Source organism: Sceloporus undulatus, chromosome 1 (genome assembly GCF_019175285.1).
Source record: "Sceloporus undulatus isolate JIND9_A2432 ecotype Alabama chromosome 1, SceUnd_v1.1, whole genome shotgun sequence".
Classification (NCBI taxonomy): domain Eukaryota; kingdom Metazoa; phylum Chordata; class Lepidosauria; order Squamata; family Phrynosomatidae; genus Sceloporus; species Sceloporus undulatus.
In genome coordinates this window covers 49,244,363-49,259,920 of record NC_056522.1, presented here as the reverse complement: position 1 = coordinate 49,259,920, position 15,558 = coordinate 49,244,363, and the positions used below count along the sequence as shown (strand labels likewise).

The window sequence follows — 15,558 nt, the reverse complement described above, 5'->3', positions numbered from 1 at the left end:
CATAGAGTCTTATGATCTCTGCTTGGTCTTTCTTTTTGAATTTACTTCTAGGTTTCTGTGGTGAAGAATGGAGCAGTTCTCTTGATTTGTTGTCCCCATCTGAAGAATGCTGATTTAAGGGGGATTTGATCTGAACTGAAATGATTTTGATATCAAAATCTTGTTCATGAATATGTTTGCATAAATAAATAAAAACATAGAAGTGTTTGCTTAAATCAATCAATCAGGCATCATGGAGATAAGTGACTTCTATTAAGAAGATTAGAAAGGTTTGATAGCCATTATATTATTATTATGTGTTAATATTTCTGAAAGCCATTTTCAACTTTTTCTGTCACTTCAGCTTGTCCCTCAGCCTCTGAGTGTAGCACTGAAACTAATGTCAGGATAGAAGTTTTAATTATTATTATTATTGGGATGCTTGGTTTTCTATTTTATTGTTCTGAGAAGCAAGCCAATGAAAAGAAGAAATGGGTCAATAAATCCTAAGTCCCCTGTTGCACCTACTGTGAAACTGAAATATGTAATTTTTACATATTAAATTCATATAGGTTTCCCAATCTGACTAGCAACACCAACTAGGTCTGTAGTAAGCTTTTTCCTTTGTTTCTGACTCTTATTTTTCTGAGCAGTTTCCTACCTCTTCGCCCATCATTCTCTGGCCCCCTATACCTCATACGCCCCTTACATCCCATGTTCTTTGTCCAGTGGCTTCTGCATATGCATGTGACTTGGCCTTGGAATGCTTTCCATTCACCAGTCTTGCAGCCTCTCCATTTAATGGCAAGAATATATGATGTTCCATTGCTGATCTCCATCTGACTTCTTTCTCTAGCCAAACTATGGCGGGATACAAACCGCCATATAGTACGTATTCTATACGTACTAGGGTTAGGAAGGGGCGGCACCCCCCTAACCCTAGTACGTATAGAACACGTACAAGATGGCGGCGCCCTTCCACATGGGCGCCGCCATCTTTCCGTACTGGACGCATAGCGTCCAGACGTGTCGCGGCACCTATGACGTCGCGAATGCGCCAGCGGCGCCTCGTGACGTCATAGAGGCGCCGCAAAAAGAAGCTCCGAAATGGAGCTTCTTTTTTGCTCCGCGCAGGAGCCGCGCGGTTTGGCTGCTGCGGCTCCCGCGCGGAGCAAATGGCGCCGGCGGGAGACCGCCGCAAAGCAGAGATCTGTATCCCGCCATCGATTTTCTAATTTTGATTCAGGAGTGAATGCTGGTACTAGAGCCAGTGTGGCATAGTGGTTTGACTATGACTCTGGAGACCAGGGTTCTAGTCCCTGTTCAGCCATGAAACCCACTAGGTGTCCTTGGGCAAGTCACATGCTCTCAGTCTCAGTGGAAGGCAATGGCAAACCACCTCTGAACAAATATTGCCAAGAAAAACACATGATAGGTTCACGTTAAGTTGCCATAAGTCAGAAAAAACTTGAAGGCACATAACAACAGCAGCAGCAGCAGCAGCAAGTGAATACTGGTATGGTTGCCAGGATCCTCTTCTCCATCCTTTCTCAGCAGATAGAATATAGTCTCTTATGGGAAGCTCAATTAAAGCAGATGATAACTGTCACAAGGTAGGACTGTCTGTAGGACATGCATTGGTCTTCTTGAAGGAAATTATGGCTAAGATCCAAATAAAAGACTGATGGACTATAAGCCTTTGCCTGAATACTTTTTCCGGTCATCTGGGAAGTGGAGATCACTTCTTTTCCATTGCTTCTTTATTATGCAGCAGCCAGCTGAAAATTTCCTGGTGTGGCTCCAACCCACCTCTCTGCCACTGATCAGCTGCAGGAGTGTACTTAGGCACTTTCCAGCTGCCCTTGCACTGATGAAGAAGGAGCAGTCTCTGCTTCCATCCTAAGGCTTCCTCTTCATCCCCTTGTTACTCCAGCTTATGTCACCAGCAGAATTCTAGCTGGCATGTTACATAATGTTGATGACAACTCTGCAATTTATTTTATTTTTGAAGTATGTCACATGTTATTGAAAATCAGGTTGAAGTCTGACTACTGATGATAAGTTGTCTACTCTAGGTGGTAAGTTCACACTTCAGACTGTTCCTTCCCATCGTTCCAACGATCTGAACAATCGGATAATGTTTACTTTTTCTCTGTGATGACACTTTTTGGCATTTAAAGCACTGGGCAGCTGTACCAATAGTATTAACAGATAGAAGTATGTCAACGGGAATAGTTAGAGCATGTAACTAAAGCTCTGAGGGTCTTGCTGTCAGATAGCATGGCATCAACTGGAAGACGAGAACAGTTTTCCTATACATGATTTCATGTACTTGAATGGTAAATGACAATATGATTTTCCTTCTATTGATAAGAACCTTTATTTTATGTTATAGACACTGTTTCCCAAACTTTGAACCCCAGTTTGCTAAATGTAAATGAGCCCTTTTGAATTCTTAAAAGGACCCTTAGTCACAGCTTGGGTAAGCTAGATGGTGTGTCATTTGACATAAAGTAATTCAATAAAATAATAAAGTAAGACATAAAGTAATTCAATCAAACAATACATGTTCTTTCTTTCTTTATCTGGCCTATTGTATTGGAAAAGCAAACACATACATTATTTGATATTACAGATTTAACCAGTACCCCTCCCTTTACTTTACCATAAATTCTTACAACTTTGCTTCCTGGATGTAAAATGCAACTGAAAATGGAGTAAAATCAGCCGTCCATATCCACAGTTTCAACTATCCATGGCTTGAAATTTATTTTATTTTTTTAATTCCAAAAAGCAAACTTTGATTTTGCCATTTTATATAAGGGATACCATTTTACTATGCCATTGTGTATAATGGAACTTTAGCATCTGTGGATTTTGGTATCCATAGGGGGTCCTGGAACCAAACTCCAGCAGATATCAAGGACTCACTGTACTATATAATCTGGTTTGCAATTGCTTTGTGTAATGTAAGGGGGATGTTTCATTAGAAAAATTCCTGGAACCCTCACAAGCCAATGTTTTTCAAATGTGAAAGGAATAAGAAGGGAAACATGGATAGCTCAGCTTTCCCATTTCTCTTTTGTCTCTGTATCACTTTTCAGAAAAAAGGTGTTAACACTGAGCTTCTCTCCATTCTGGGAGAACAGCAGGACATAAATCAAATATTATTTGATGCCCCAACTGATGTTTGTATAAGCTTCTAAACTTTTAAGTATGACCAGGGAACTTTGGCTCTTTTCTTTTGCCCAAAACTGTTACTGAACTTCTTCTCTATTGAAGTCTTTCACTACTAGGCAGAGAAGTCCTACCTGAGTGGAGGAGATGGGAGATGTACAGTGGAGCATTGGTTATATTCTGCTCTCTAGTCACTGTGGGACAGGAGGTCACAGAGTGGCCTTTTCTTCTTTTTTTCCCATTATGGTTTTATTTTAATTTTAAAGAATTTAACTAATTCGCCTTCTCTAGGGCTGACATAGCTTAAGGCATTTGGGGAAGAACATGAGGTCATTCAGATCCTTGGACTCATGCATCTCAAGAAATTACGAAGATCTATGTCTGAAATATGCAACTGTTCTTGGCTCCACTAGAAGCAGCATAATGGCAGTGGTTAAGCTTTTTGCTGCTGGACAGAACAGAAGGAGCAATAAGCTTCCTTCTATCATGACAGAGAATGCAGTCCACAGCAGCCTGTGGCTCCTTAGATACTGCCTCAGGAAAATACAGCTACTCCCTAAATCTTTTCATGTTGATGTTTTTCCTATACTTGGGAGATTAAACAGGACAACTCTTCCTCCTTGTTTAAAAGTCATAATAAAGTATGAATCCTTGATGTTCTCTAACAACTGATACACAATCAGCCAGTCATCACTGTTTATTTGTTTTATATATTCACTTTTTATTTTTAACAAGACAGTCTTTTTAGTTACAAAGAATAATAGTGTTAATGTAAGATAGGTATTCTTTGCAGCCTCATGAAACATTTCTTGTACTGATCAATGTACAGCGTTTTCCAAAAACATATTACTGGTCCCCAATATAACAAGTGTTTGTGTGTGTGTGTTAACTAGTGATATACAGTCTTTCACCTTCCACAACTCAAATTTATTTGACTGGTTGGTTGGTTGATTGTTTTGAATTATTCATTTTCCGCCCTTCAGAGATGGTTACTACAAGTGTCTTTATGATGAAAATAGAAATACAGTTATAAAAATTGCACACATGGGCCCGTTACAAACGGGCACTTTAGTACGCGCTCCGTGTATGCTAGGGTTAAAAAGGGGCGTCCAACCCTAGGACGCGTGGATCACACACAAAATGGCGGCGGCCGTTCCACACGGCCGCCGCCATGAGGACATCACAACTGCGCCACCTCTATACAGGGCGTCGCGGAAGTGACGTCCTCGCTCTGCGCCAGGGCGTCTAGTGCGCCCTTAGCGCAGAGCAGTAAGGAGCTCCGTTTCGGAGCTCCTTCCTGGTTTGGTCCGCTGGGCGCAGCCTTCACACGGCTGCACCCAGCGGACCAAAGGAGAAAGGGGCCAAGCAACCCCTTTCTCCTCCTCCCCGATGCCGCTTGAAGCCCCAGGGACACCCCTTTTCAGGCTGTGGGGAAGTGGCGTTCTGGCCGCTGAGGCACCGATACACTGGGGAAAGTGGCGGGTACAGCCCGCCCCAAATGGGCGGTCTGTAACCCGCCTAAAATTATACAATGTAATATCCAGAGAGGCTAACAATATGGAATCATATTAAAAGTAACACATTATAACAACAGGTTGCATGGGAGGCTAAACCTCCTAGCAGAATTCAGAAAAGTCCTGGCAACAGGAGCTGGCCCCAACTTTCCTCCTCAGTCCCCCAATTCCTGACACAATAAGAAGGCTCCAGACTATTTCCAAAACAAATGTAGTCATGCAGGCTTCTTTGTCAAATTTTTTGAAGAGTTGCTGAAACATTGCTTGTTGTTGTTGTGTGCCTTAATCATTTCTGACTTACGGCAACCCAAATCTATCACAAGGTTTTCTTGGCAAGATTTGTTCTGAGGAAGTTGAGAGCATGTGACTTGCCTAAGGTCATCCAGTGGATTTCCATGACCAAGCAGGGGTTTGAACCATGGTTTCTAGAGTAGTAGTAAAATGCTCAAACCACTATGCCATGCTGGATCTCAAAGCATTACTTAGGAACATCATTATAAATTACCGTCTTTTGCAGTCTCAGCTTAGCTGGAGCACTCAAAAGCCATTTGGCCTATCTCAGTTCCACACAGATAATTATCATAGCATCATTGGTAGGGGAGAATCTCACAATGGCTAGAGAACTGTATTCCATGAGTCCTTGATAACAGCTTCCCTAGTAGAGCTTTTTCAAATACTTTGTTCTTTACCCCAGTGACACAATATGATGACTTATTCTCTTAATCTCTGTTGTGCATTATGGTGAAATGACCCATTCAAAAGCCCTCTTTTGCTGAGCACAAGCCTCTTCAGTCCAGCTTTTATTTCCTAGCAGCAGAAACACTTCGTATGTTATATTGTATAATTTCCTAAAGTTTGTGCGCCATTCCATATCATTTTACCACATACCTTGTTGTGCTGTCTTTAAATTTGCATTACAATAATTAAAGTTATCCTTAGATTGTGTGCAATGTTTGGAACTTGCTGTTATTTTAATTTGTTGGCTTTAAATGTTTTTTTAAGATAAAAACAACAATCATAATAAGCAATTTGTGCTGCAGAGAAGACTTTCATGTGCATATCACTTGCTAGATCAGCAACCATGGTTTAAATTACATGCTCATATTGGGTGTGTGTCTGAGTGTCGATGTTGCCACACTCATTTACTTTCAAAGGGCAAGTGCTTGAATGTGTGTGTTCGAGGTGGTGGTGGGAGACTACACAAAAATCTAAAGGCAAGCTAATTGTATACACTGCCAGCCATTTTGAAGGTCGGAAATACCATAATGAAGCACCACTGTAACAAGCTGAATGCTACATAGTCTACAGTCACATAGTTGAAGGTAGATATGATCTTATTCAGATTGGCATCACATACAAAGACAGTAGGAATGTCACAGGGAAAATTTAGCATGCCAAATTATCAAGAGAATTCAAGAGACCATTTCCTGAGGTGGCAAAGAAACAATGGAACATGCCAGCAGCGTGCGGCAAACTTTAAGAACTAGTATCAGTTTGAAAGAGAGAGTGATTAACATCTAAACATTAGATGTTACACTAACAGAATTTCATTGTGTTTGATACATACAGAAAAGTTTTTCTTTGTATTATTGCTCCTCTAGATTAATGTTGGTTTTGTTACTTTCACAGCAGTCCTTTGTATATCACAGTGAACCCATCCAAGTTGTTTCCATCTGTTGCAGGGCAGTGGCCTCTTTAATCCAGCTCTCATTTCTACCAACAGAAAGACTTGATATCAGCTACCCACATCTCTTGCATAGCAGATGGTATCTAGGTGAACTGCCATCCCTTGTCCTCAAGTTGTTAGAAATTTCATTAATTTATAATTGAATTCCCTCTCCCCCCCCCCCATTTTCTGCAAAGAAAATCTTAACATATATTGTTACTTTTCATATTTATTATAAAATCAGGCAATTGGTCCTGTCAACAATGGTTACATTTCTCTTAATGTATTTTCTATATGCACTACCATTTCTTACAAGCTATTAATTTGCACCTCAGTTCTAACTTTACTAAAACTTTCACACACACCTCAGCGTATACTTTCCCCCCACAAGCTGGTCTGCTTGTCATAGACCTGGGGAAATTGCTCTGTAATTCAGAAGACAAGCAAAATTGTTTTTTTCTTCTAGTAAGTTTGTTTTTGTAAAACTACGTTTTTATTAAAAAAGAAAACATCATTGATGGTTCTGCAGGAAAGAAAAGAAATATTATAAAGATGTCAAAACAACTGAAGTATCATAGCAAAAATACATCATACAATTTTTAAAAATACCACTGCATATTTTTGTCTTCACCTTACTCCTAATTTATATCACACACTTTTAAGGGTAAACATAGTGTATCTGTTTGTTGATACATCTGTTGAATTTTTTAAACCTTTCTTCTGAAGAACTGAGGAGTGTCTACAAGTCTCATCTTAAGCCCCCACAATTTTGCTTCTATGGTGGGCCTTTTGGTATCTGCTGGAGTTTAGTTCAAGGAACCCCTGTGGATACCAACATCCATGGATGCCCAAATCCCAGCTTATACAGTGGCATAGTAGAATAGTAAATAGAATAGTAAAATTGAGGTTTGCTTTTTGGAATTCTTTTTTAAAAAATATATATTTTCAGGCCATGGATGGTTGAATCCATGGGTATAGAATCCATGATATGGAGGTCATGGTGCAGCCAAGTATACCATCAAACCATTCCCACTAGAGGAAGATTTACCAAGTTCTCATTTATTTGGTGACTCTATTATAATTGGGATTAACAGTTGTATTTAGTCATTGGTTTTAAAGAACAAATTAAAATGAATGCATAGTGGGTGCATGGATAACTGAGTATTTGTGTAACTGCTGACAAACAGTTGTACGTTTGGGACAATAGGGGACATTGTCCACCTGCCCTTATGTAGAATGTTAAAAGAATAGCTGGCTGTCTTCTTGTTTGATTGACTATTTATCCCATTTTACTTGAATAAAATCAAATCTATGTTAAAATTATTTTCATTTTTGTAGTGTGGCTTATATAGAGGGAAATATTGAACTGCTACATAGTTAATCAAGGACTACATAGCTTTTAGGATATGGTAGTTGTGTGATTCTGTAGTTATTCAGGTTTATCAGCCTGTACCATTAAGATGAATAACTGGAGTTCAAAAGATGTTAAATCTCCTATACCAGATTGTGACATTCAGTACTAATTCCCCCCCCCCCCCCATGTTCAGGCACGCTTGGCATTGAATATTGCATTAAGAAATGCCTGGCATTTTTGGCATGTTTGATCATACTAATCGTTGTAAATAATAAAACAAAAAATATATATAATTTACAGCTACCTTCTCTCCAGAAACTTGCTCAGAAAGATGTTACTGAAGAGAAATACGCATATGTTAAATATATCTCCCACAGAAAAACACAGTATAATTACAGAAGAAAGTGAAAGGTTTTATCTCTTCTGATTTAAGTATTTTTTCTTTTCTTTTTTTTAAAAAAAATAATCTTGCAAATCATAGTTATAGGTTCATTTAGGTGTTGCTACACATTTACAAGATGAAATACATTAATAGCAAAGAACCATGCAGGTCATCTTCAAATTCTCTGAAGATGCCAGCCACAGATGCTGGCGAAACAAAAAACTCTTCTAGAATATGACCACATAGCCCGAAAAACCCACAAAAAACCATCTTCAAATTTGTTTAAATTTATTTGCTTTATGGGTCAATGTTCAATTGCTGTACCCATTATAAGAACAGTTTTGGATACTGTGCCTAAGTCTTAAAGTGTTTAGATGATCCAGCTAGGTGATCTAGCTCCAGAGTAGACATATTGGCTGAAATCCTATTTAATGTCGGCAGAGCAGAAAACTCTGCCAGTGTAGTTACATGGAATTGAAGGATAAACACAGAGAGAGGAAGAATGGAGCTTGCAGTGGTGTGGTACTGGGTTATTTTCACACCTCTCAAACCTAAGTGGCCATATCAGCTCAGGAGAACTGATTATCCACATCAGGTGCCTCTTTCCTTGAGCTTTGAAAAGATATAGCCACCACACAACTGGGGGTTGTGTGAGTGTAGTGCAATTATTGGATCCTGGGCAGTGAACTCTAATTATACATACAACTGTTCTAAAATTCCACTGTGTTTCCTCAATATATTGGTTTAACTGATCCCTTTAAGATCAGCTCTCTCTTGTACTGTCCTGATCTGAGATTTATCAGATGAATAGCACAGGTCACCACCAGCTGTGCTTTTATTCTTTCTTGATTGTTCATATCTACTAAGTATCTGTGGCCTGTCAGAACATGGATAAATGCAATTGCTCCAGAAGCATGGTGAGAACTGAGGATAATAGATGCTCCTACTACCTGGCACTGAAGCAAATGGTATGATAGGCATTGGTTAGTATGCCAGTTTCTGAAGTTCTTCAGAGAAGAGTATATATTTCATGTTGATCTCTGTTGAGTACCACTCTGCTTAGAATTTAAAAAAAAATAGACTATTAAATCTGGGCTGTGGAGAAGAGAAGGGAGCAGTATGTGATATGTATTTATTTGTATACCTGTTTCATTAGGAATATCAATAGATTTGATAACAAAATAGCAATGAAGACCACAAACATTTCCTTGGAAGAGTGAAATCCACTGGAAAATGATTGTGATTCAGCATATGTCTTGATTTTTTTTTCCTTTTCAAAATTAATACAAATATCCCTTTCTGTTATTGCAAAGGTATGCACCATCCATTGTCTGAGAAAAATGTGTCACACTGAGGTATTTGATCAAGGCAGGCACTGGAGGGGAGCGCAAATGGATTTTCAGCCAGAAAAGCTCTTAATCTGTTCGAAGGCACGCATGTTTTAGAAGATTTTGCCCATGCATGGCAATTGTATTCTCCTTTTCATCTTTACTAATGTCAACCCTTTTATTCTTTTATTAGGGCTTATTTCAAAACATTCATCCCTCAGTTCCAGGAGGCAGCCTTTGCCAATGGAAAGCTCTAAAGGGAAACAAAGGACAACCTTATCCTGAGATGATACCAAACGAATTCTTACATCCACATGCTTGTCAACAGACTGCAAGAAGACTTCCTGGAAGCAATTGGGCTTCAGTCTCTGTTGCTGTTTTGTTTTTCTGGTGTGTGTGTGTGAATGAATATATTTGGATGGGGGCATTCAATAGTGTTATAGCGGGGGTTGCTTCTGTAGTGTCATTCTGTTCACCAACTGAACTCACTGTGTACATATGATGAGGACCGTGAGTGACTTAAAACATGTTTTCTTTTCCTGAATTTTCTGTACGTAAACATATTTTCTATTTCCCCTGCTTCACAGAAATTTAAAAAGGAAAGAATGGATGTAGATTTGCCCACTGGTGTCCCTTTATTTGTACAATCTTTTCTGTGTCAGTGTTTAGAGTTCTTCTGTGAATTTTTGTCATCCATTTAAAAATACCCATAAAACAATGGCTACATTGGACAAAACATTGCCATGTTAATGTATTTTCAGTTACCTGTATGCCCATATGAGTCCAAAAGAGTACAACCAAATTAACGTTTTATTGCCACAGCAGCAGGCCTGGTGGTACAGTGTTCCAGTATCTCTGATTGGCAGATCCCTTTTAGTAGAATTACTTCATATTCTTGTTGTTAGCTGTTTTCCAATTCTCTACAAATATTTAGTTCTCATCCAGTTTTTTAGCAAGAAATGTCTCTTATTTGAACACATATTGTCTAAAAACCAGCAGTGTGAATTATGATGCAGCAGTGTTTCTACCCAACTTTACAATTCTGATGAAAAACATAAATATCACTGTTGAAACAGGTTCATAACTTCAAAAAATGTACTAGTCCCTTTATTAATAGATACTATATAGTTGTTCAACATACAACCTGCTGTTTAGAGGACTTTACGAGAAAACATAAGTGGATGTTTCATTCTTTCTAATACAGAAATAGTACATTCAGCGTCAGAACCATTATTTTTCCTTTCCTGTGATACATTTAGGCAAGGCACTTGTCTCTGACTAGCAGTGGCGTAACTTCCCCTATTTTGTAAATAGCTCACGGTGCTTTCCAGCAGGGAATGAAATGTATTTCTATTCCAAATAACATTTGAAAACATACCTTGGTTCTGCTATGATTTAAGGAATTAAATGTAATAACTGCTACTGTAATACTCAACCTATAGTTGTCTAATATCATTATAAGTAGACTTTACTGATATGTAGTGATCTTTTTTGTTTTCCTCAACTATAAAACTTGAGTATTTATATTATTTATTCCATTTATGTCCTGCTTTTCTCCCACAAATGGGGCATGAGAGAGTGTGCAATTAAAGCATAAAATGAATGAAAGCATTTTTTTAAAAAAAAAAATGAAGACACAAGAACCTACCAATAAAAGAACTTATAGGCGGGTTACAGACTGCTGAAAAGTGGTGGTCTGCTGCCGCCACTGGTTTCAGCATCTGGGAACCACAGCAGCCAAACGGCGCGGTTTCCAGACGCTGCAAAGAAGGAGTGCGAAAATCGCGCTCCTTCCTGTGCCCCAGAAGAGACGCCGCAAGTGCCGAAGCGCACACTCACGGCGTCATTTCTGGGGTGCGACGTGCAGACGCAGCGTGTCCACTATGTCAAGATGGCAACGGCCGTGTGGAACGGCCGCCGCCATTTCATACGGACTCAGTCTGTACTAGGATTAGGGGCGTCTGGAAGAGATGCCCCTTTCTAACCCTAGTACGTGTTGAGCACGTACTTTCCTGCCCATTTGTAACGGGCCATAGAGAGTCTTCACAGTTCTCCTACAGCAACTGAAATCAGGTGTCAAAGATCTTCCTGAATGAAAAGGCTTTGCCTTCTAGTGGAAAGTCAGGAGGAGCTGGGCCTCCCGCAGCAGTCTGAAAGGCCAAGCTAGGCTTTTTTAGGGAGATGAAAGCAGTCTTTCAGATAGCCTGAACTCAAGTCATGTAGTATTTTATGTCATAACTGACACTTTGAATTGTGTAGGAAAACAAGCTGGTGGCCAGTAAAGCTATCATGACAGAGAGATGTCTGTTCCCTGTAAGTATTCCTAGTCAACAATTTAGCCACTACATTCTGAACCAGCCAAAGTATCTCAATACTTTTTCAATGCAGCCCTGTACAGAGCACATTACAATAATCTAAACAAACTTTTACTGAGGCATGTGTCACCATGGTATACTAATTGACTAGGCCTTTGTTCACTTCTGCTAGACAGTTTTAAAGAGATGTGCTAGGGTTCCTGATCTGTGAAAACACAAAAGCAAACCTGTGCATATGTTGGTGTATGGTGTGTAAAGGGTGCTATAAATAACAAACTTTTGCCTCCTGAGCCATCATTTTGGGGTCTGGCTGTGATTGTAAGACCTCAGTAGAGCTAGTGAAAAGCAAAATTGATTGTACAAGCTTAGGTCTTCCAATCCTAACTCTTGAATCGTCCATCTTGAAGTTGTACCGAAGTCTGATCTTCCCATAGCAGATGTAGAAGACTTGGTAATTCCAAGGCGCAGACTCATATGCTTTGAACCACAGTGATGAATGACTTCTTCACATATTTAGCACTTCTTCTTGAATACCGTGTACCTGTTGAGAACTGCCTATACTCCTAGTAGGATTGGCGGTTACTGCCAAGGGTCATCTAATCCAATCCTATCCAGTTAAACAAATATACTGCTAATTTTATTTATTTATTTATTTATTTATTTATTTCATTTTTATGCCGCCTTTCTCCCAGAAAGGGACCCAAGGCAGCTTACAAAAATATTTTAAATCGTCCCTGGAAAATAGCTATCCAACCTTGGTTTAAAAGCTTCCAACAAAAGAGAGACCATCACTCTCCAACTAAAGCTGTCCATTTCACTTTTGAAGAACTCTTACAATCTGAAAATAATGTTTAATATTTAATGAAAAATTCCTTTCTTGTAATTTGAACCCATGGGTTCTGTCCTCTGGGGCAGCAGGGGAAAAAGCCTGTTGCATCTTCTGTATTCTGTGTTCAAGAAATCAAAGGTGGTTATTTTATCACCTTTCAAACTTTTTCAGGTTAAGAATCCTTCAACTGTTCTCAAATGTCTAAGAGGCTCAACAGACCACCCTGATTCCCAGCCAGATCGGAGCCGCAGCAACCTCATAACGCATTCCTGATCCGGTCTTTTGAGGCCACCATAGCCGCAGCAGTGTGGCTATATGGTGCTCCTTCAGCACCACATCGAATGGACGCAGTGTCAGAGGAGAGTCATGATACCACATGCTGTGTGAAGCAGTGCGTGGCATCATGGTGCTCTGGGGGCGGAGGCAGGGCGTGTGTCATCTGGACGCAATGCCCCAACTCCATCCACAGACCGGCCTTTCAAGCCAGTCTGTACAGGGCCTTAGTTTCCAGACACTTAACCATCTTGTTTGCCCACTTTTATTCTTAACTATATGCAACGTTACATCAATTGAGTGGCACCCAAAACTATTTTTGTGTAGGCATTTTTTCAATGCAAAGCAAAATCGTTTGTCCACAAGAATTTTATTCCAAGAAAGCATGCTTAAGATCACATCTTAGATTTACATTTAGAATTCACAAAAATGATCAAAGTTTCATCTTCCATCTGAGCCAGTTCCATAACACAAAATGCTCATCACACCATGTGGTGATAAATAGGGAAACAACCACAAACTGACAGTTCCTCAGTTATAAATTCCTTATTGGTCTTAAGGTGCAGCAAGACTGTGGTTTTTGTTTGTTTGCTGCAACAAACCAGCCCCTGTAAAGTTTATGTATAAGAATCTGAGGAAGCTCTGCATCTACTGCTCAAGTAGGGTGTCTTATCTGTATTCTAGGTTTGCAAGTAAAGATGTTTTCAGTCTTTTCCTTCTTTTTCCTGATATTATTCACTTATTTATTACTGAGAATCCAAACAAACTTCCTCTCAAACCACTACATTTCCATATTATCCCTTTTTAAAATGTAAACTTAATGTGATCATGACAGTTGATATTTTGTAAGAATTCTACTGAATTCCTATTAATAGGCCCAGCCCCTGACCATATGGCATCCAAGCAAGGAGTACCTACACAGCACATCCCAGTTATGATTTTGTTACCTACTTTGTAAGCATGATTTATCTGTGTCATATTAAAGTAATGCAACTGCGTGCCTGGTCCTGATCTCAGTAAGTCTTCTTCACACTCTTGACTTGCTGTGCACTGATGTATGATAAATTTCCTCCTCAACAATGATGCTTTCAAAAGAGAAAATGAATTAATACAGTTGCAGGTCAGGGGTCTAGCTTTACTAATAACAAAAGAAGTTTATATTATTTACTCCTGCTTTTGAATAGCATTCCTAGTGGTCTATGTGGGTCCCCTTAACCTAAATCTGACCTTGCATAAACCAGTGGCTAATTTAAAATACAGGCTGATGGAATTTGGGAGCTGATCACACTTGTCTGTGCTACCTATCCCACTGTTTTATAAGCCTTTGTTTTCTCTTCTGGGGGAAAAAGAGATAATAATCTGAATTTAAAATAGTTGTAATATGTTGTTTTAAGATTTTTAATAAGTGTGAGGAAGGGGCTGGTCAGCTCCTCTTTCCTCCCACCCAAGCTCCTCTCACTCCAACTGTCCTCTATAGAAAACCAGCTGGTTATCTCCTGCTGTCATTGAACCTAGTTGTGTCCTTTACTATCAGGCTTTGGGGCTTCTTGAGCCTACCAATTCACCTGTTTTCAAAATGCTCCCCCTGTTCAAATGTTCCACTCTTTTCAGCTGCTGAACTGCAATGTGATTTGTACAGCAATTAATTGTAAAGGAGTGTGGATAAGAGGGAAAGCCAAGATCAATTGCTGAAAATAATGCTTGAAGCGTCAAACAATGAGCAAAGAAAGCAGGCATAGAATATTTAACAGGTGCCCTGCTGATCTGCCGAGACCACAGTCCAAACCATGGAATGAGTCCCTGGTGCAGCTTAAAAAGAAATAAAGCATTTGAACATGAGGCTTTTCATGAATCAATAAAGAATAAGCACGATATTAAATGGCTGGAAAGCAAGAGAGTCCTTAATTGCAGGTGCCTTCAGAATAAATAGACAGTAAAACTCTAATGTTATTTATGCCTGCAGCTCCCTAGAGCTTGCTTGGTTCCAGAACTGGCTGAAGAAGTAATACATTCTTGTCGAATAAATGTCCTTTACAAGCCACCTGCTGTAAAAATTGATCCTTGGGTTGCTACATGTTTTCATCAAAGTGTATTGAAGCCATCATGTTTCTCTTCCACCTGTGAGGATTGCAATGCCATGCCAACGAAATGCAAAACTCTTGTGTTCTGTTCCAACCGTGCAGAGCTGTAAAAGGCCATGACTCGCAGTGCAGCGAATCCTTTTACAAACTAGTTAAGTCTGCCAGTGAACTAGGGTACTTTTGTCATGCCTCTGTTTGTATACAGGATGATTCAAGCTGATCGCAATTTGACATATTGTTTCTTTGAGCCCATTGGCCCCTGCAGCTAAATGATTTTTAATAATTGCTTTGAAAAGAAAAATGTGGGGTTGTTTGTCACTAGAGAAGTTGTGTTAGCAAGGGGCATCCTGCCAACAGAACTACAACTAGAATTTCTGTTTCACCCAACTAAAAGAGCAAATGGCACTTGTTTAAGTCTATGGTGGATGTTACACTGCAGCAGTAGTTTTGCCACTGTGCTGATTTTGATAAGTCCAGGCTAGCCGTGGCTGTAGATCATGTAGATCAGCAGTGGGCAATCTCCCTTGCCCCCATTGCATAAATGCTGTGAGTAAAGATGAAAAACTGGCCAGAGATAAAGCAGTGAGCAAACATAAAGCAAAGGTTAGATGAACCCACCTTTTCTTGCCTCTTTCTCTGCCACCTCTTTCTCTCCTTACC

At 39.6% G+C, this 15,558-nt stretch overlaps 1 protein-coding gene across 3 annotated transcripts in view; it reads left to right on the top strand.

Annotated features, from left to right (window-relative positions):
• The window catches only part of BABAM2 (BRISC and BRCA1 A complex member 2), a 171,811-nt gene extending 160,882 nt beyond the window's left edge, over positions 1 to 10,929 (top strand). For all 3 annotated transcript variants that reach the window (XM_042477082.1, XM_042477091.1, XM_042477074.1), the window contains exon 12: positions 9,594 to 10,929. In XM_042477082.1, coding sequence (XP_042333016.1) covers positions 9,594 to 9,657 — 64 coding nt within the window. In that variant the 3' untranslated portion in view covers positions 9,658 to 10,929. The remainder of the gene's footprint in view (positions 1 to 9,593) is intronic.
• Positions 10,930 to 15,558: the final 4,629 nt, after the last annotated feature.